This window comes from Elaeis guineensis, chromosome 9 (assembly GCF_000442705.2).
Source record: "Elaeis guineensis isolate ETL-2024a chromosome 9, EG11, whole genome shotgun sequence".
In the NCBI taxonomy this organism is placed as follows: domain Eukaryota; kingdom Viridiplantae; phylum Streptophyta; class Magnoliopsida; order Arecales; family Arecaceae; genus Elaeis; species Elaeis guineensis.
In genome coordinates this window covers 95208936-95231825 of record NC_026001.2, presented here as the reverse complement: position 1 = coordinate 95231825, position 22890 = coordinate 95208936, and the positions used below count along the sequence as shown (strand labels likewise).

At 37.5% G+C, this 22890-nt stretch overlaps 1 protein-coding gene across 3 annotated transcripts in view; it reads right to left on the bottom strand.

Moving 5' to 3' along the window:
- Nucleotides 1-21234, bottom strand: part of LOC105051073 (coiled-coil domain-containing protein SCD2) — a 31586-nt gene extending 10352 nt beyond the window's left edge. Inside the window, exons 1-10 of one of the 3 annotated variants that reach the window (XM_010931353.4) lie at nt 20816-21234; nt 15018-15187; nt 13713-13788; nt 13513-13554; nt 13369-13431; nt 11381-11430; nt 11278-11305; nt 8945-9019; nt 8714-8824; nt 8556-8616 (exon numbers count right to left, since the gene is read on the bottom strand). In XM_010931353.4, coding sequence (XP_010929655.1) covers nt 8556-8616; nt 8714-8824; nt 8945-9019; nt 11278-11305; nt 11381-11430; nt 13369-13431; nt 13513-13554; nt 13713-13788; nt 15018-15187; nt 20816-21142 — 1003 coding nt within the window. In that variant the 5' untranslated portion in view covers nt 21143-21234. Of the gene's footprint in view, nt 1-8555; nt 8617-8713; nt 8825-8944; nt 9020-11277; nt 11306-11380; nt 11431-13368; nt 13432-13512; nt 13555-13712; nt 13789-15017; nt 15188-16218; nt 16766-20815 lie in introns of those variants that run through there. The other 2 variants (XM_073243182.1, XM_010931352.4) reach the window with 2 other exon arrangements.
- Between the last annotated feature and the right edge of the window lie 1656 nt (nt 21235-22890).

The window sequence follows — 22890 nt, the reverse complement described above, 5'->3', positions numbered from 1 at the left end:
CAAGCACTCGACTATGATATGTGGAGTATCATAGTGAACGGTCCTCACACACTCACCAAGATTATAGATGGTGAGGAGTCAACCAAACCCGAGAAAGAATGGGATGAGGTTGATAAGAAATTGGCACAATTAAATGCTAAAGCTATGAATGTTCTTTATTGTGCACTTGATGCAAATGAATTTAATCGCATTTCTACTTGTGCATCTGCTAAAGAAATATGGGATAGGTTAGAAATAACCCATGAGGGAACAAATCAAGTAAAAGAGTCTAAAATAAACATGCTTGTGCATAAATATGAATTGTTTAAAATGGAGCATGATGAGTCCATAACTGCTATGTTTACTCGTTTTACTGATATAATTAATGGTTTGAAGAGTCTTGGCAAATCTTATACTAACAGTGAGCTTGTAAGGAAGATTCTCAGGTCATTGCCAAGAACTTGGGAAACCAAAGTGACTGCCATCCAAGAAGCAAAGGACTTGAACACTCTACCTCTAGAAGAGCTTCTTGGATCCTTGATGACTCATGAACTTAGCATGAAGCAACATCAAGAGGATGAAGTCAAAAAGAAAAGGACCATTGCCCTCAAATCCACAGCTTCGCCTGATGATGAAACGGATGACACTGAAGATGAAGAACAGGATGAAGAGATGGCACTCATCACCCGGAGATTTAAGAAGTTTCTAAGAAAAAGGAAACAGGGAATGAGAAAGAAATCATTCACAAAAGGGGAACAAAGTAAAGAGAAAGAGAAAGATCAACCCCTTATATGCTACGAGTGCAAGAAGCCGGGACATTTCAAATCCGAATGTCCACAACTGAAGAAAGGTCCCAAAAAGTTCAAAAAGAAAGCAATGATGGCGACTTGGAGTGCGAGTGATAACTCAAGCTCCGATGAGGAAACCTCAACAGAACAAGCCAACCTGTGCCTTATGGCACACGAAAATGAGGTAACTTCTGAATCCCCTAGTGAATTTACTTTTGAAGAATTGCATGAAGCATTCTATGATTTAATTGATGAATTAAAGAAACTAGGGATGAAAAACAAAGAACTGAAATTGAAAAATCAGTCCTTAGTGAAACAAGCTGAAAACCTTTCAATTAAAAAATCCACCTTGATTCAAGAAAATCAAAGCTTAAAGAATGAAATTAACAAGCTGAAACCTATAGTAGATAAGTTCACCTTAAGTTCAAACAAACTAAATATGATTCTTGATAATCAAAAAGCTGTATATGATAAGGCTGGACTTGGCTATAACCCCTTGAAGAAACAAAAATTTCTGAAGAATATTTATGTAAATTATTCAAGTAACAAGTCTACAAATATTACTTGTTTCAAATGTGGTAGAATAGGACATAAATCATACACATGCCTTATTAACAAATCTGCAAACACAACTATAAAGAAAATATGGGTTCCAAAAGGAACCATTTTGACTAACCTAAAAGGACCCAAGAAAGCTTGGGTACCTAAGACTTGACTTTTGCTTGCAGGTGTGTCTAGCATCCCAAGGAGGAAACAGGAAATGGTATCTTGACAGTGGATGCTCGAGACACATGACTGGTGATGAATCACAATTCATCACGCTTGATGCTAAGGATGGAGGGATGGTCACCTTTGGAGATAATGGCAAAGGAAAGATCATCGGGATAGGAAGAATGAGGGTGTTGATGATGCAGATCCACTAATAGAAGGTATGAAGGAGATCACTCTGAAAGATTCAGCAACTCCAGAAGACAAAGATCAAGAAGACAAACAAGATGAGAGAGGTGAAGAAATTCAAGAATAACCTCAAGGTACAAATGACCTACCCAAGGAATGGAGGTATGTTCACAACCACCCTAAGGAGTTAATTATTGGTGATCCTATGCATGGGGTAAAAACCCGTTCTTCACTTAGAGATGTAGTTAATCATTGTGCTTTTGTATCTCATCTTGAACCTAAAACTTTTGAAGCAGCTGAAAATGATCATAATTGGATTAATGCAATGCAAGAGGAACTTAATCAATTTGAAAGAAATAATGTTTGGACCTTAGTATCAAGACCTAAAAATTATTCAATAATTAACACAAAATGGGTCTTTAGAAATAAATTAGATGAGCATGGAAATATAATTAGAAATAAAGCAAGACTGGTTGCTAAGGGATATAATCAAGAAGAAGGAATTGATTTTGATGAAACCTTTGCACCTGTTGCTAGATTAGAAGCTATTAGACTTCTACTTGCATATGCTTGCTTTATGAAATTCAAATTATTTCAAATGGATGTTAAAAGTGCATTTTTAAATGGATATATTGCTGAAGAAATATATGTAGAACAACCCCCTGGATTTGAAAATCATGCTTTTCCTAATCATGCCTTTAGATTAAATAAAGCTTTATAAGGATTAAAACAAGCACCTAGAGCATGGTATGATAGGCTAAGCAAATTTCTACTAAATAATGATTTTTCAAGAGGTAATGTAGATACAACCCTCTTTATTAAAAGAAATCAAAATGATATGCTAGTTATACAAATTTATGTTGATGACATAATTTTTGGGTCTACTAATGAATCCCTTTGTCAAGACTTTGCTAAGCTTATGCAGGGGGAGTTCGAGATGAGCATGATGGGAGAACTCACCTTCTTCCTCGGACTCCAAATCAAACAATCAAAAGAGGAAATCTCCATCACCCAAAGCAAGTACACCAAGGAACTACTCAAAAGATTTGGAATGGAGAACTGCAAACCAATTGGCACACCAATGAGTCCCTCATGTAAGCTTGACAAGGATGATGAAGGTAAATGTGTAGACTTAAAATACTATAGAGGTATGATTGGCTCATTATTATATTTAACTGCAAGTAGGCCTGATATCATGTTTAGTGTTTGTTTATGTGCTAGATATCAATCTAATCCTAAAGAATCTCATTTGAATGCTGTTAAAAGAATCCTTAGATACTTAAATGGTACTCAAACTCTAGGGTTATGGTACTCTAAGGACTCACAAATTGATTTATTAGGATATTCAGATGCTGATTTTGCTGGATGTAAATTAGATAGAAAAAGCACAAGTGGAACTTGCCAATTTCTTGGAGTTAACCTAATCTCATGGTTTAGCAAGAAACAAAATTCAGTGGCACTGTCTACGGCTGAGGCCGAATACATTGCAGCCGGAAGTTGTTGTGCTCAAATCTTGTGGATTAAGCAACAACTCGAAGACTTTGGAATCAAACTTAATGAAACACCAATAAGATGTGATAACACAAGTGCCATAAATCTATCTAAAAATCCAATTCAACACTCAAGATCCAAACATATTGAAATAAGACATCATTTTATAAGAGAACATGTTCAAAACAAAAATATAATTCTTGAATATGTTTGCACTGAAAATCAATTAGCTGATATCTTTACAAAGGCCCTTAGTGAGGATAAATTCTGTGAAATTAGGAGAAATCTAGGAATTCTAGATCCATATGCCTAAATTTTTCTCAATTTCCAAGAATTGATGTCAAAAATTCTTAGAGCTCAATTTCCAACATCTATCCTGGTCCCAAAAGCTCAATTTTATCATTCTAAAAACTTATCTTTGAGCAAAATTCCTCCCAAAATTTCAAATTTTTCTGGAATTTATTCACATTTTTTCTGAATTTCTGAATTTCATGAGTCGACCCCCATGAGTCGACTCAATGGCAAACTTGTTATTTCCTCAAACTTCCCACGGGCTCATTGTTTTTATACGGGATCCTGTTCGTGAGCCGACTCATCCTTTCATCTTCCTCCTTCCAAAAGCCGACTTCTCCATTTCCTTTTGCTCCAAATCCAAGGATCTAGCTCGAGGCACTTCTCCCTCCTCTCCACCAAAAATCGCCACCTTGGAAAGGGATTTTTGTGCTTTCTCCTATTGTTTGGCACGGTTGGAGCGTGCCCTAGCACTCCACCGTTCTTCCCAAATCCACCTCTTTTCTCCACCAAAATCCCTCTTCACTCTCTTGTGATCCCTCCTCCACTCATTCACTTGTTCCTCCAAGTCTCCTTGCCTGCTACTGTAGTGAATATGGCTCCGAAGATGAAGCTTCCCCAAAGAAGAAAGTCAGTCCGTGAGCTTGAAGAAAATATCCGAAAGAAAAGGCAAGCTGCTCAGTCTTCCACTGCTCCCACTCCAGCTTCAGTATCTGCTCAAGGTCCCCCTCAATCCTCCCTAAGCCCCAGTAAGAATCCTCTATCTGATAGAAAAGTTGAAACTGGGAAGAATATAGATTTTCGGTTCTTTGAAAAAGAGGGTTTTACATTTGCAACTAAGATTAAAAACCAAGGATGGGGTTTCTACTGCTCCCTTAAGGAAGTCACCTATGTTGACCTAGTTAGAGAATTCTACCAGAATCTACATTATGGAAATGGGTCAGTGACTTCAACAGTCAAGAGTATTGATATTTGCTTGGATTCTAGTATATTGGGAGAAATACTTCATTTGCCTAGTGAGGGTTACTCTTATATGGAACTCCCAGTAAAAGAAGAGGGGATCAGAGTTATTCTAGGGGGAACTTATTCAGGGAGTTTAAATAAATTGGAAGCAAAGATTTTGTCTATTGAGATGAGGATCCTACATCAGATGGTAACGAAGCTCTTCTTTCCTAGGAGTGGTAGGCATGATTTACTTTCCAGCAGAGATGTTTGTATCATGTTTCATGTCATCACTCAGACCCCCCTGAAACTCCCTGCACTTATGATAGAGGCCATGAGAGAGACTTTGAACAGATCCAAGGCACACTTACCTTTTGGTATGGCCCTTACTCGAGTATTTAGGAGGTTTGGAGTTAGCTGTGAGGGGGAGGCTTCTACTAAGCTCTCTCATGTGGACACTTTCAACCAACACACCCTGCACCGAATGGGATTTACAAAGACTGATGGTGGTTGGATCAAGGGCTCTGAAGAAAGAGCTGAGGAGAGAGCTGAGGAGAGAACTGAAGACAGAACTGAAGACAGAGCTGAAGAAGGTCCATCATCTCCTGTCCATGACTTCAGGGCAGCATCACCAAATATTCAGTTCATTCCTGATACAGAGGCTGGCCCTTCAGAGTTTACTAGGATGCCCACACCAGTGTATCAGCCAGAGAGCAGAGCACCTCAATCAGAGTTCAGACTGGCTGACGATCAGATCGAGCAAATATCACAGCGTGTGGCTTCTTTGCTATCTAGTCAGTGGAGCAGTACTACTTTTGCACCAGGAGCCACTTCTTCTGATCAGACCATGACTCCCCACATATCCACTGTGTTTCAGATGATATCAGATCAGTCCATCCGGATTCAGCAGCTTGAGGACACCGTCTGGAGACTGACTGGCAGAGTTCTTGACTTGCAGGGGCAAGTCCTTGCTTTGGCCCATCCTCAGCCACAGGAGTCCACTATTGAGGTCACAGACCTCACTGCAGAGGCTGGCAGGCTCAGAGGAGCACTGGAGGGTGGATATGAGTTACTGAGGAGAGAGATCCGAGGATCGAGTGAGCATGCATCCACTCAGTTCACTGCTCTACTTCAGTCTGTTTCCAGAGCACTGAACGTACTTGATTCCATCAGACTCACCCTTTCTGTTCAGTCCTTAGCCTCTCAGCGTACTCAGCCACCTAGTTCATCTCGCTCTCCTGCTCATGCCAGAGGCAGACGGGGTAGAGGATGCACTTCTGATCGAGATCCATCAGCTTCTCATCCCATATCTGATGACTCCGATCCATGACTTCTCATGATCATTACTAGATCCTAGATGTTAGTGTCTTGTTCTAGGATCTGTATTTTGGGGCCATGTATTGACAATTAGCTGGTTGACTTTTATATTATGAACTATGTATTGAAACAATTATGGTTTTATGGTATCATCTTTTACTTATATTTCTACCTTTTGTAATGATGTCGATCATATTTTGGTTATATATATTCTTCTTGTTGAAATATTGTCTTCTCTTTGTTGTTGTTTGCTGTTAATAATTGCTGTATTAAGGGGGAGCAAACATCTGTGATAAACTCTAAAGAGGGAGAAATTAAAGAATGTTTCAGAAAAAGGAGGAGTTAACCATGTTTGATGATGTCAAAAAGGGAGAGAAATTAAACAAAAAAAAAAATCCATCAAAAGCAAAACCATAAATTATGAGCAATTAAAGAAAAAGCAATCCATCAAAAGCAAAACCATAAATTATGAGCAATTAAAGAAAAAGCAATCCATCAAAAGCAAAACCATAAATTATGAGCAATTAAAGAAAAAGCAACCCATCAAAAGCAAAACTACAAATTATGAGAAATTAATGAATGAATTGGAGAATTTAAAAGAACAATATCAAAAGTACAATGCTAAGTACAATGCAAATAAGTAACTTTTAAATTACTTCTTTACATATGCTCTGATTTGCTTTAAAAATTTAAATATGCTCTGATATACTTCAAAATTCCAACTTGCTCTGATACATCTTTTGAAATTTTATTTACCTTGATACATCTTAAGAAATTCAACTTGCCTTGATACATCTTAAGAAATTTAACTTACTCTGATACATCTTAAAATTTTTAACTTGCTCTGATACATTGTAAAATTTTTTTCTGATAACATTGTAAAATTATTTTTCTTGCTCCGATACATTGCAAAATTTATTTTTCTCTTGCTCTGATACATCTTAAACTCAAAATGATCTAATACACTTTCCAAATCAACTCTTAAACATGCTTTGGCACACATAATTATTTTTTGCTCTGATGCTAAAACTAAAATCAAATAAGAATGAGCAAATTTTCAAAATACAGCTTGATCTGATAACAAAAACAAGTTTTCTGCTCTAACACCAAAATCACATAATCCAATGAGCATATCTTCAAATCTTTAAGCAAATGGGCAAACTATTCTTGCATATGACCATTTATATCACATGCCAAAAGAATCATACTCTTTTCAAGCATATAAATCTATAAGGCATTCACATAAATGCTTTTGTTCAAGTGTTTTGTCATCATCAAAAAGGGGGAGATTGTTGCTCCTAGATTGATTTTGATGATTACAAAGCAGATTGAAGGGATACAAATATTTTTATTTGAAAAAGTCTTTATGCTCTTCAGGGGCAAAATCGTAATTTTACTAAAATCCTGATTTGATAGTATCATTTGGTAGAACAAATGATTTGTAATCTATTGGTAAAAATTTCATTATTTTTGGACTTATATTTTTGAAGTTATGAATGTTTGAAGTGCATGAGTCGACTCATGAGTCAACTCATGGCACAATGAGCTGCTTGGCACGCTAAAATTTCCCTTGGCACGCTAGTTTTTTGGCTTGGCACGACCTGTGAGTCGACTCATGAGTCGACCCACAAGGCATGAGTCGACTTCTGCTGTTTTGGGCCAAAATATCCAGAAACCCAAATCTCTGATTTTTGCAACAGAGGTCGACTCATGAGTCGACCCCTGAAGCATGAGTCGACTCATGAGTCGACCCCTGCGACGGGAATTGTCCGCAACGGCTAGTTTTTTGCCCGTTTTAATTGCCTTTAATGCTCCCGTTAAATGCTCTAACGGCTCTTTTTCTGCCTAAAATGTTTTCCCTTGTTTCTTAAAGCTATAAAAGGTTTCAAAAGGTGAAATACAAAGAGAGGATCCACAATATACACGAGAGAGACAGGGGATCTACAATATACACGAGAGATACAAGAGATTTTGAAAGAGAAAAGCAAGAGCGTTCAAAAGGACATTCAAGAGCATTCAAAGAGAAGGTTTTTCAAGCCAACTTTTCAACCTTGATCAAGAGCTCTTTCAAAGCCTTCAAGAAGCCTTCAATCAAAGTTCACCTATTCCTCAAGCGTTCATTCAACTCTTCATCCACCTTGAGGAAATCCAAAAGGGGCTTCTTCATTTGAGTAAAGTGTATTTAATGTTATATTCGCTCATTTAAGGAGCTATTCTTGTACTTATTTGTGCTCTAAACTGTCTTACTCTTTGTGAGTAATTGTTCTTGTTTTTGGAGGGTTTCCAAAACAAGGGAAGGTTGATCCGAACCTGAAATCGGAGTGTTTTGGGTTGGCTTGTACCCGGAAAACAAGTGGACTAGCTTGGGATAGCTAGTGTCGGAGTTTCCGACGTTTGTATTCGGGTTGAATACAAGTATAGTGGATTGGAATTCCCAAGTAGGAGCTTGGGGAGTGGATGTAGGTGCAAGGTTGGCACCGAACCACTATAAATCCTTGTGTTTGTGGTGTGCTTTATTGTTTCTCTTTATTTCTTTATTATATCCTTGCATTCTTGCTTTAGGTAATTAATCTTGAACTAAAGTCTTTCTCCTCATTCATCAAGCTTTTAACAAATACTTTTCATAAGTAATTAGTTAAGCTTAAATTTTTTAAAAACCCAATTCACCCCCCCCTCTTGGGTTGCATAGCTGGGCAACAAGATAGAATTCAAATATGTATCATCCTCATGCTGTGTATATTAATAAATGTAAACAGAGTATACCTCAAAAATTCAAGATGATAAAAATAACAAAGATAATAAACTTCATCTCCACACAATTGAAATATACATCAAAATATAGCAGATTACCATGCATAACAGCCAGTCCCCAGTACCGAGCAAGCCAACACCTCTTGAGAACAACCTCTTCCTATAATTTAAACATGCATACACAATCAGATTCTCACATTACCAATCAAGCATATGACATGATTTCCAGAGAACTAGGCAATGCCTAAAGCGCAAACCATTTCTTCTTCAGTTAAGATCATTCTCTGTGTCATGGAGCGTAAAGCTTTTGTTTCAGATTCAGCTTCTCTAAGTTGTTCCACTGCAGCTGCAGCTTCATCTCTTGCAGACTACAAAAATATAGAATGCAAGCAATTAGGAGCTGAAATGGACACCAGAAAATCACCTGCATAGTAACAGCTAAGCAAACTATAAGAATTAGCATTTCAAACATAATAGGCATATGGTACCTGCACTTGTTGTTGAAGAGCTGCTACTTCCTCACTTCTTTCACCCTTGGTCTGCATGGCAGCCTTCATAGCAGCCTGAAGTAGTTAAGGGGAAAAAAGTGACTTTCAATCCATTAAATCAGTCAAGCATCTCCATTCAAATTAAGTTAAAGAAAGAATAGTCATAGGAAAAAAGATATGGAGGCATGGAAGCTTTATTAAAGGGACCGCAGGTCATGCCAACTAATACATGCCGACCAAGCAAGTTTCCACTGGATCATCCAGACAATTTTGCTTAGCATGAATGAGAGCATATAAACTTATGATAACAATTGCAAAATCTGAAATCTGATAACAATGCACAGTTGCATCTAATGTAATCTAAGATGACCTAATATAGGAAGTATGTACTTCCTATATACAAAAGATTACTTTGACAGTGTCATGCTTTTTTGAGGCCATTGCAGTATTTTATTTAGGAGCTCTCAAGGCTTAAGAAAAAGGGATCCCCTTCCTTCTACGTCAAGGCGGAATGTCATAGTACATTGACGACAGCTTAAAGGTTGAAACATTTATGCAGTTCATCTTGCCAGATCTGCCCACAGTCATTAACATCTTTTTATGTGACCATATGATGCAGGAGCATTAAAAATTCAACAGTCCAAGCTTTTCTATTTTATTTCTTTTAGAAAATTTTTAGGTCTGATTTATGTATTTATTTTCTATAATATATGTGTTTTAGATGGGAAGGTATCTTGGAGTTACTGTTAAAGGTGAGCAGGATGTGTCACAGTAATCATGATTTTTTAGAAGTTCTAGCACAAGACAGATAATTTGTTGGTTGATGGGATTTTAAGGGGATTTTTTTATAATTTGCAATAGTCCTAGATGAATCAAACAAGGGGATTTTTTTGTATTATAATGAGTCAAAAAAGAGCATCGTACGCACAATTTCTATGAATAAATAAAAAAGCTTCTTTGAAGCCTGCTCCAGCTACCCTTCTCTCCTCTCTTTTCTCTCTTTCTTTGTCACTTCTGTTCTCTCCATTAATTCCGTTCATCATCTCCATTCATCTTATTCTATTTAAATTTTACAGCTGATATTATTTAATTTGTCATCAGATTTCAGTCAGTAAACTTCATATCCGATTTATAATCTGCTTGGTTTTATTTCAATATTTTCCTCCTAAATCCCACTACAGATTTCTCTACGATTGATTGCCAAATTCTTTGTTGAGTTCTGTTTATTTTTGCAACTTATTATTTACTGAAATCTGATTGCAACCCTACAACTGAGTTTTCAATCAAGCCCTGGACCTCTTTCTCCCACCTTCGCTCACTTGGAAACCTGAAACAACATCTTTTCTTTCGACCGACCACTGCCCTAATTTCAGTTTTATCACTGGCTGTCCTCTTCTCAGACTTGGACAGCAAGCAAGAAAGCTGATTGTACACCCTAAGGCCCAATCTATCCAATCCCTACAGTTCTCTCACACAATGCGGGCCATCCCAATTTGGTCCTGCATCACCATAACAACAGCCACTTAGGAGTTAAAACCTTTTATGCAACCTATCTTGCTATTTCTGAGACCACAGTCTTGAACATCTTTTTCCAGATAAAGTTATACGGCCATCATAACAACTATTTAAAGAACTGCATCATGTGTGAAGGAGTTCTGAGGAAATTATTGTATCCACTAGAAGCATTTAGCAGACAAGACAAGTCACCTAAACGTAATAACTGGTTGGCTGAGAGGTCAGACCTTAAGGAGACACTTAAGCTAGCAGATGAAAGATTCACCAAGAAGCTCATGACTATGATTCATCAACACTAATTAAAACAGAAGAAAATAAAAAGAAACAATCCAGGAAAATATGGATCATAATTCTGGAAAATATGTGAGAAATCTTTCCATGTGAATTAAGTGTATAAGTGACAGCCAGATCCGTTATAAATTATAACATCACTGTTTATGAATCAGTATGCATCTCTCTTTCCTATTTGCATCAATCATTTCTTTGTAATAATATTAACAAACTACTATACAATATTAAGGTGGCTTATTTTCTAACATAATAACAACTAGAGTTAAAAAGAGTGTTACCAATTTCACCAAAAAAATTATTCTTTATCCCCTATCGAACTAGAAATAGGAAGTTGACATTATGCTGAACACAGAGACAACTGCACAACCTATCACATGCACACATACGTTAGAGGCTAAACATTAACTTCAAGTTTTTAAGTACCATCAAAAGGACCAGGAATGCTGTGGCAATCTTCATGAAATCTTCTTAAAAATTATAGAAAAAAAAGTATCAACAAAGTTAAGTTCAGGCTTAGCTATGCTAACCTCTCTTTGTCGTAGTGCTGCCTCCTTTCTGCATTTGAAGCAAAATGTCATAACGGAAGCATCAAATAACAGGTGCCAATATGTTCACTCATGCAAACCTTACCTGCTCAATAATCGAGCCTCCAAAGATACCCCTTCTCCAAGAGTAGCCACCTACAAAATTAAGGACCACAAAATTTCAGACATTCATATGGAATGATGACTAGGGCTCTATCCTGTGAAGCAGGAAATCTCTCTTCCTCGAATTGAAAACTCTCAGTTCTGGCCAGTCCTATGGAATTTTGGTGCCAATAGTTTCAGCGTAAGTTTTGCACCAAGTCATAGACTTTCGGTCCAAAAAAAAAAAGTAAAAAAAAATTAAACAAAATTGGAAATTTTGAAGAAAAAATAAAAGGAAAAAAAAGTATAGCACTTTAAAAGTATTCTGAGTTATATAGGTTCTTTATTTGTTGTAGTTTTGACATTTGGACCAAAATTAATATCGCATATAAGTTAATCCCGAGTTTCTTGGAATTTTGCTCCAAGCGCAAATATGGTTTTGAACTTTGGATTTTAAAAAAATCATGATATTTAGCAAGTTGAGGCTTTCTACTATCTCACAAATTCCAATGGTTTCCTTCATGTGAACTCAAAACCATATTTAATTTGGGCATTTTCTTTCTCATATTTTGGAGGTTAAGGGGTTATTAACATAGTTATAAAATGTTACATTTATTTTATTTAAGAAAGATATTGTTCCTATGAAAGATATTATATTTATAGAATAATAAAGGCCTTTTTGAAGTCTTCGACCTGTCAAGGGTCCTCCTCATTGTGCTCCCCCTTTTAAAACAAGGAAAAGAAAGAAAAGCCATAGAGAATCGATATTGTATAGCCTAAGATTCGCCATCTTGGTACCGAGCCCCATACCAATGCTAACTTGTTACTGTGTCGGTATCGGGCCGATTCAGCATGCCAACTATCAGTACGCCCCCCATACTGCATTTCGGTACCAAGGCGGTACAGTATGTCCCATACCGTCTGGTTCGGTCCGGTATGCCCTATATTGCTCAGTTCGGTCCAATACACCAAACCTTGATATAGCCTATGTACTCAACAAACAAAAGAAAATGACCCTAATATAATTGTAGATACAAAAATAAAACATGAAAAAAAAAAAAAGCATCTATCGTTAGTTTGTTAGTTTCAGCTGAAACCGGCAAAAACCACCAAAATTAGAAAACAAGGCAGTTTTAGCTAAAACCTATCAAAATTGCAGAAAGTGACCAAAAAGAGCTGGAGAGAGAGAGAGAGATGGAGTTACTAGAGCTCACTTTAGGCCAATTTCTTCATGAATCCTGCTGTTCAAGAAGATAGACTGACTCTTTTCCTATTTTTGGCTATAGTGAAGGAAAGAAATATTAAAATCTATAAACTCCTCTGAACGACCTTATTTATAGGGAGTCTTGGAAGGAAGAAGTAAACCCTTCAGGTCTAATGACTACTAATACGGGGCCCTTGCATGACTAAACATTCAATTTTGTTTGTTCTGTCCACTGAATTGCCTAGATCTTCATGGAAACATCAACATGCGCCTCAGTAGGAGGAAGCTACTCAACCCTCCAGTTGCTGCTTCCACACCTAGAGGAGGTTTCAAATGCAGAAAGTGGATAGAAGGAAAGCAAGTTGGCCTCCATACCATCAGGAGAGATGTCAAAATGGGAGAAACATAACTAACTACAAGATGCTGCAACAAGGACTAGGAATGAAGATTCTGAAGGCCCGTGAGAGAAATATTTCTTATAAGCTTCCAGGTGGACACATGTGATGGAATTTTGCAAGAGACATTAGATGCAAGCCTAGAGTGTATCATGCAAATTATAATGATTCCAATAGCATGATCAACCAAATAAAAATAAGATGCGAGGCCTAAACAGACATGTCAGTGGCATATCTGACCATTATTAGCATTTTGAACATGTATAGAACCAATCAAACTTCTATCCAATGTGACCATAGAAGAGAATACAACTTGCCAAACAGAGAGGACAGCAATTGCCTTCTGATCATAAAACAGGAAGGAGAACAATCAGAGCTAGAGTAAAAAGTAACCTGTTTCTCAAGTTCCCTGGACCTGGCTTCTGCTTCCTCCCATCTCTCTTCAGCAATTCGTAGCTGGATGACATTTGGAAAGCAATGTCAGAGGACTAGAATAAAAGATGACAATTTCCTTGATAAAATCTAAGTACAGCACACCTTTTCAAGAAGGTTCTCATTCTCTTCTTGTAGCATATCAAGCTGCAAATAAGCAAAAGTTAGCCTAACAACAGATTCTTCAATGACTTGCTCCTATTTCTTATTAAGAAGCCAATTTTTAGCATCTTCCATTATTCAACAAGCTGAAACAATTCCAAGTGTTTGGTTGGACAAATTGAAATAACTGACACAGTTCATACTTCATCTCTTAGTGCAGATGCCTCGCGTTGATCTGCTGGTTCTCTTGAGTTCAGATGCCCCAAATCTACAAGAAACCTGCAACATATGTTAATGGTTGCTAGAGATATAACAAAAGTATTAAGTTCTGAAACCTAGGATAGATTGCATGGTGGAAGATTTATCAAAATGTTTCTGTACTGAAAAGCATGCAAAACTACACATGACAAAGCATTTTTGAATTTCATGGGCTCACGTATGATTCCAAGAAAAGAAGAATACAAAACAGCTGAAAGCATTTTAAAAAAAAGGGGGTGATATTTGCTTTATACCTTCAACACCAACCATCCTTAATGAAGAGAGAAATTGATGCATCTAAATCTTGTGATGACACTAGATCCTTTTTATATTTTCAGATAATTAAAACATTAATATTTATCTGGAAATACAAATAGAAGGGATGCAAGCATTTGCTTCAATATTTCCAGAATAGAAATTAAAAAAAAAAAGGAACAAGGGTCATTGCTTGGCGTAATGGTAAAGTCTAAGGCTGATAAGTGCAACGACATGGGTTCGAGTCCTGGGCAGCTATTTTGCATAAAAAAAATGCCAAAGGTTAGATCTGAACAAGGGTTAGATCTGTCCCCAATTCGCCCCTCTAGAATTCCCAATTCTTGGAACAGAACTGGTAACCTGTTTTACTAATTAAAAATAGAATATATATTAAATCAGTATTTGTTTCATAAATAAATTAAAAGCCAACTTAGAAGCATCTTGAAATTCTTGAAGGTGGCTTGACCTATGGAATTAATCTAAAGCAAATAGAAACTAATCAGTACAAGGGTTGCTAGTTATGGTAATAATTTTCAGGCCATAGATTTTGAAGCTTCTTATATGGGGGCTTTCCCGTTGGAATGGAATCACAGGCTTCCCTAATAATACAAGATGTGAACTGTACACGTATAGGATGCAGGTCTAACTTAGCCCTATAGAGGTTTCATCTCGGAAGCTTATTCTACCCTGCTAACCTAGATTGGCATGCAGATAAAACTTCTGGCAAATTAGGATGGTTATACTGCAAATTCCCATTTTTTTTTTTTCGCAGTGACAGCACGACAGGTTCATCTGCTACCCATAAGTTAGCTCCAAACCAGGGTGGCATTAAAGAAACAAATGAATGACACACCTTGGTTGTGCATCAAGATCTCAACAGTAACTTGATCATCCCGGGCCAACTTTTACAGCTATTGAGACAGAATTTGAAAGAGCAGAAACATTTCTTCTTCATGCAAGGATACCACAATATGAGAGCAATCAAATCATATTACCTTCTATCCCGTCGCCTATCAACTGGAGGTTCTACTGCTGGAATAGGAGATGGAGATCTCAGTGTTGTTCTGTTTGAAGGCACCAGTGGTGCTGTGCGAACTGATAATGATGGTCTTCCAGCTGATGTAGAGCGAACTGTTGGAGCTGGTTCTACAAAGTTCCGACCTAACTAATTAAGATATGACAATATCAAAATTAGACAAGAAATTAGTGAGGTTTGACTGATAAAATAAGCCTCACGTAGCCATCCAAAAGAAAATTTCTGAGAAATTTATCAGCAGAAAGTTATCATATTTATGAGACCAATTGCCCATGCTTTAACAGCGTACAACTGTCTTGTACAGTCATCACAATTCCACCATGCTTTAACATGCTGACTTTTTCCATTTCTAGTCATCGGAAAATAAAAAACTAATTATTCCCCCTTGTTCATTTGGTTGTAGGGATTTTATAACCAGTTCATTCCATTAGAAATGGCTATATAGGCAACTGCCTCTCTCCTGCATTTTTCAAAAAAAAAAAAAGGGGGTACGAAAAATAGAAAAACTCTAAAACACTAAATAATGGACTTAGATGGCGTATAACCAACCATAAAGGCCCTAGATTTGAGACAAGAAAATAGCAGACAAATTTGATCCCAAAGCTGAAATTGTAATTGGATCTGATACCCTTGTCCTGAAAAATTACTTTAAACATATCTAGATTATCAAAACCCACAGTTTGAAGATTATATATGACCTTAGAAAGGTGTGCAAAAGCCAAATCAATATTAGATCGGTCATCTACTTGTATAAACAGAAAGACATCCAGAGAGCAAGAAAAATGAACCAATACTGCTAAATTTGAACTTGATAGAGATTAAGAATTCATATAAATTCAAATCAACCATCCCTAATTCACGGATTCATCCAGGAAAGCAACAACTATGATCAACATTTAAAAAAAAGGAATCAATTGACAAATGGGAACTTCAGGTTAGTCGCAGATACTGATCTATATCAGCATAATCTACCCTCATAAGCACAAAATATTTCTCTAAACTCAAGAGGAAACCATTAGGAAGCCAAAAATAATTTGGAGTTCACAGAATTGAATGGAGATCTAGTACCCCATCAACTCTCTCTTACGCCAAAATATTGGGAATAAATCAAAATTATACTCAGATGAGATCTCTCCTTCAACTAGAAATTCCGGAATTACCGCGGGCGAGGGGGATCTAGCTGTTCTCCCGAACAAGGAAGCGCCGCCATTGCTGCTGGCTCCCGGCCTGGGAACGCCATACCGGAAACCGCCGCCGCCGCCGCCGCCGCCGCTGCCGCCGCCAAATAGCCCGTCGTCATCCTCATCCTCGCCATCGTCGGCGGCCTGGGACGCCATGACCTGCGCGAGACGGGCGTTGGCGGCCTTGGCGGCGAGGTTCTGCGTCCGGCGGAAGCCGGAGAGGCCCGACAACGCCGACGCCGAGCGGTGGTGAGCCGGCGACATCGCCGGCGACGACGAGCCCGTGCTGCTCGACCCCCCGCTCCGCTGCCGTGAGTACACCGGGCTCCTGGCCCGCATTCGATCCATCAGCGGCGACGGCGGTGGCCCTTGTTTATAGGCCAAGGAGGCCGGCAAAGGGAGCTAGATTTGGGGGAGCTGGTGGGCGCGCTTCGCCGTCCGACGGGTATCGGGCGGCGGGGATTTCGCGTCGAGGCGGAGAAAGGGGGGAGACGGCGTAGGAAAAAGGAGGACGGAGTGGTAATGATCTCGGCGGGAGGGGATCATAATGCGAATAGTAAGCCGAGAGGAGGATCGGATGTGCTATTGCGAATAGCAAACAGTGATATTCCCTGACGTTTTCCTTCTTCTGAGGTGGGCCCTACTTGAAGTGGTGTGAATTGATTGATAGGATGAAACTATAGAATGACACGTTGCAGAATCAGGGTGAATGCTGTTTGGGAAGAACAGCTGGAATTGAGTAAGTTGTTTAGGAGACGGTGACACTGTAAAACAACTGAAACGTGGTCACGTTCGTTGAGTCGAACTTTAATTACGTACGGTAAACGTATGATGGATATTTCGGTGTTGCATGACAGCTGTTAATCGGATTTTAAAAAGATATTTTGCGAGAAACTTTTAATTATATCTCGTGCCTATGATTACGTTTTTTTTTTTTTTTTCTTTATTCTCGTTCTAAATTTAAAAAAAAAAGAAAAAAAAAAAAGAACAACTAAGGTTATGGCTTACACCACTTGGGGGTAATTTTTTTAATATCTATAAATTTTATAAAATTTATTATTAGTGAAAATATCAAATTCAACAGCTTTAAAATTAATATTTGGTGGATCAATCTTAGAGTCTTGCTATATTTAAAATATGTATAAAACTATGAGCTCATATGGGAAGACATTTTTAAGTTGATGAGAATGAGCTAATAAGGCTTCAATTACTTTAACGATTAATTTTATTTTTACATGCATATTAAATTTTATAAAATTTTATTGTATCTATTAGCTTAGTGTTTACTAAACTTTACCAAAATAATCAAAAATACTATATGTTATAAAAATAACAATACTTTGATATAATCCTTCTAAAATATCCTTTATATAACATATAAAATCAATTTACATTATTTGTCATAGCATTTAAAACTAGAAAATGAAGATCCAACAGATGCTAATCAGGTTGCAAATATCCATATGCTTAAAAGAAGAAAAGAAAAGAAAAATGTTACAATTCTAGGGGGCAAGTTTTAGTTTGGTCCCAAATGATAATCCAATAATAACTGAAAATTAGAGGGAACTTCAACTCATCTATGTCATTAAAGTTTAGCTTATTAAGATCCATGTGAAATTTCAAAGGATCTTGTGTCGCATGCAAGTAAATGCACATGTAAGGATTAATGTGTTATGGATGGGAGTGGGAGGCAGGTGGAAGCTGCCTACAGTACTTTTGGTATAGTTAAATGTAATAACAAAAATATGTTGGCACGTCAGAGGATAAAAATCTCTTTGATTAATGAGTTAGATATATTTCTATATCAAAATAAAGAATTCAAAATCATATTTATATAAGTAGTATCTTCTTTAATCTTAGAACAAGTCATGTTCAAGGTCAATTCAATAAGCAAAATATCTAATTTAACTGCTCTTTCTTCATTTAAAATTGGTTTAGCCATCAAAACCAACAAACCAAGGTCTGGGGTCTGGTAGACGGTGGCCCGTGGCCGTAAGGCCCGCGAGCCCGACGAGCGACCCTTATCTTAAAAAAAAAAAAAAAAAAAAAAAATCAGGCATGGTACATTTAAGTCCTTTACGGACCGTGCCTCGTTTAGCACCGATCATGCTTGATCCCGCCCGTTTAATGCCGCTATGAGCCGGATCCAGTTAATTTCCTTTTTTTTTTTTTTTTTTTGGTGAGGGGTTGATAACGGCTATTTCTAGGCTTTTGATCATTTTAACCCTCCCAATATCCACAAAATAATTAATTTAAAAAATATTTTAAAAAAATAAAAATATTAAATTTTTATAAATACCTCCCTCCTCTTCTATTTTCATCACACTCAGTGAGATTTTCAATTATTAATTTTTATATATATAATTTTTTAGATTTATCTTTTAATTATTGAGGTGAGACATCATAATTTTTTCTTTTTTTCTTATTGTATTCGGAGATCAGACCTAGTCCCTTTATTTTTTTGGACCATTTTGATTGTTATTAATAAACCAATAGGAGTCCATGTCAAACCTCCCATCATTATAAGGTAGTTTTTTGTTTTTACAAAAAAAATCTGACATCTATTTTTAATTTTACTTCTTAATTTTTTTATAATTTATAAAAAAAAATATATTTTTTAAATTAAAAAAGATCGGACTAGCACGTGGGTCGTGCCTGACTTGGACCGTGCCTGACCCGTGGGCCGTACTAGCCCGGACCCTTATGGCCTATGGGCCGTGCCAGGCCTAGGTTGTGGGCCACAAACCCTCAGCCCGGCCCCTTCTAACAGGTCGTCGTTTTGTGTCAGATCAGACTGTGTAATGGTTTTGTGCCTGGCACGGCTCGTTTTGTGCCAGGCCTAGGTCGTGGGCCACAAACCCTCAGCCCAGTCCAACCCGATCTTTTTTAACAGACCGTGCCTGGCACGATTCGTTTTGTGTCAGATCAGACTGTGTAATGGACGGCTTGGTCTGTTGCCATATCTACTTATGAGTAATTTTTTTAATATCTATAAATTTTAAAATTTATTATTAGTAAAAATATCAAATTCAATAGCTTTAAAATTAATATTTCGTGGATCAATCTTAGAGTCTTGCTATATTTAAAATATGTATAAAACTATGAGCCCACGTGGAAAGACAATTTTCAGTTGATGAGGATGAACTAATCAGGCTTCAATTACTTTAACAATTAACCTTACTTTTAATTTTATAAAATTTTATTATATCTATTAGCTTAGTGTTTACTGACCTTTACTAAAATAACTGAAAATACTATATTTTATAAAAATAACAATACTTTGGTATAAGTCCTTCTAAAATATCTTTTATATAACGATCGTCAAGATATATAAAATCAATCACATTATTTATCGCAGCATTTAAAACTAGAAAATGAAGATCCAACACCGTTTGATGCAAGTCAGGTTGCAAATATCCATATGCTTAAAAAAAAAAAAAAAAAGAAAAGAAAAGAAATATGTTCCAATTCTAGGGGGCAAGTTTTAGTTTGGTCCCAAACGATAATCCAATAATAACTGAAAAGGGGGCAAGTTTTAGTTTGGTCCCAAACGATAATCCAATAATAACTGAAAATTAGAGGGAACTTCAACTCATCCATGTCACTAAGGTTTAGCTTATTAAGCTCCATGTGAAATTTCAAAGGATCTTGTGTCGCATGCAACTAAATGCACATGTAAGGATTCATGTGTTATGGATGGGAGTGGGGGGTAGGTGGAAGCTGCCTACACTTTTGGTATAGTTAAATGTACAGAGAATAACAAAAATATGTTGGCACGTCAGAGGATAAAAATCTCTTTGATTAATGAGTTAGATATATTTCTATATCAAAATAAAGAATTCAAAATCATATTTATATAAGTAGTATCTTCTTTAATCTGAGAACAAGTCATGTTCAACGTCAATTCAATAAGCAAAATATCTAAGTTAACGACTCTTTCTTCATTTAAAGTTGATTGAGCCAACAAAACCAACAAACCAAGGACCGTTTCACTGCAAAAGTTTATACAGTATAGATGTTAGTCTAACTAAGAATTAACATCAGCATTACTTAAAGAATAATTTAGAATAGTCAAAACTACTACAAAATATTAAATCTGAACCACACAATGTTAGAAATAACCAAGAACTATTAATTTCCAACTTGATAATTTTCTAAGCAATATAGACATTTTAGAAACCACTCAAAAAAAATACACTATATTTCAACCTTTTTGAATAGAAAAAAAAAAAGAAGGTTAAAAGAGGATAAAAAACAAAAAATATAAATTTTTACGTCTCTTCACTGTTCGTTATGTTTCCGTAGTCCATATATATACAGTGGTCCTTCAAATATTGTCAGCCTTATTTCTTCAGATTAATGTCAAAAAATATTTCATATTCATATTTTTCAAAATACATCTATCCTTCTTTCACGTAGAAATCATACACAACCATTAAAGCTAGAATTTTTATGAACAGCTGGATAATTGGAACCATTTTTTTTTCGGGGGGTAAAAACCAAAATATCTTTTTAAAGAAAAAGAAAATACAGAAAGAGAACGCATGCTATATTTGCCAGGGTTTTCCGAGATTACCCTAGGCGACGGATGCCTAGCCGCCGCCCTCTCCAGCAAAGAAGCGGCGCTGACGCCGACGCCGGCGGCGGCGGCGGCGGCGGCTGAGGGGAGTAGATCGCCGTCGTCATCGTCGTCGTATGGGTCGTACTCCGGCTTCTGCCACGTCATCATCTGGGCGAGGCGGGTGTTGGCCGCCCTCGCCTTATCCGCCCGCTTATTGTGCGCCAGACCGCCTCCGCCGGCCACCGCCGAGAGCGGGTGCGCCGGCGACGACGGCGCCGACTTGCCGACGCCGTACTGCCGCCCGTACAGCGGGCTACCCGCCCTCCTCTGCTCCATCGCCATCACGCTCGATATGAGCCGTCGGAAGGGAATCGAACAGCTGAGATCCCAGCGGAGGAGAGTCGAGGGGGAAGGCGTGGCGTGGGAGGAGTACGAAGGGAGAGGAAATATTAGTAATATAAGGACATCGAGCGCATCGGATTCAGATCCCAAGCTCTACGGCGGGATGGCGGATCGGCTGTTGTCTCTTGGACAGCAACCGGGACATTCGGTGGGCGTCGAGAGATGCTATTGGTTGTCATGTGGGACCCCAAGGTTGTGGATGAGATTATTTCATGCGCGACCAATAAAAAAGTGACACGCAATATGCAACCGGGGAAGGGGGGGAGTTGACAATGATCACCATCACGTGATGATCATAACAACGTGCGACGACTTTGTAAACGTTAACCAAAAACCATTTTTCTAATCTTTAATCCTCTAATTTCTCCCGTTCCACCGCGAGTCCCATGTATCATCTCATATCTCCCAAACAAGGAAACACCATCATGGACATTTTATTTTTCTAATCTTTATATCCCATCGTGTTCGTGTATCTATGACATCCAAGTCTTGCCAACTCCAGCTATTAACCTTCCATTTTTCTAGTACATTCTAGAACCTCCGTCAACCAATCCAACCTAGCCCTTCTTTTTCACACACACAGGATTTAGGTCGGTCAGATTTAAACTTAAATCCGATCAACTGCTTAGCCTTTGGATCAACATGGATTTCAATACATTCAATTATAGTTAATAAAGAGGCTGCCACGATCGTTTGGCTGATATGATTTTATTTAAAAACAAATTTCATTGATGAGAAATTGAATTGCTTTGGCCTTTGTTTGGATGAGATGGTGTTTGAAAAAAAAAAAAAAAATTAACAGGGATGGGATATGAAAGAGATGAGCTCTTTGGTCTATAAACCTTTTGTTTAGATGAGATAGTGTTTGACAATAGTTAAAAAAAAAATATGTCAACGGGGATGGAACATAAAAAGAGAGATATTTATGCTGTCCAGAAGGAGAGAGAGAGAGGAGTTTTATAGGTAAGAGGCATAGGAAGAGAGAATGTCTCATGTTTTGCTCATGAGAGAAAGAAGAGTGCCATTTGAAAAAGAGCTCATCCCTTTCGTATCCCATCCCCATTAACTACTTTTTTTTACCATTGCCAACACTACCTCATCCAAACAAAAGATTTACAGGCCAAAGAGTTCATCCCTTTTATGTCCCATCCCCATTAAGATTTTTTTTTTAATTTCCAAACACAACCTCATCCAAACAAAAGCTAATACAATTCCATCCTCATCGAACTTGTTTCTATTTTTAAAAAACAAAGCCACATCAACCAAAGAGCCTCTTCATTAGCTAAAATTGAGTCCATCAAGATCCATTCCGATCTAAGGACTAGGGAGTTGATTGGATTTAGACTTAGATCCGATCACGATCGACTTGAGCCTAATCTCTCTCTCTCTATATATATAGAATATTACATTTACCCTAAAAGATTAGAAAAGTTTAGCAAATAGCCATGCGGATGCTTATTTAATCATTTTTATCTTATCTTCCATCTCCTTCCTCTACTTGCATCTTGGTCCAATCAATCTCTTAAAGCCCTATTTTTATACTCCTAACTTTAGATTTAATTTTTTTCTCGAATGATATCCATCTTCAAAACCTTAAAGTGTGGTACTCTTAGCATTTGATCTGGCCTTTTATTTGATGAGATCCATTTCATAAAATCGACATCAAAATGAAATTAACTTGCATGTGT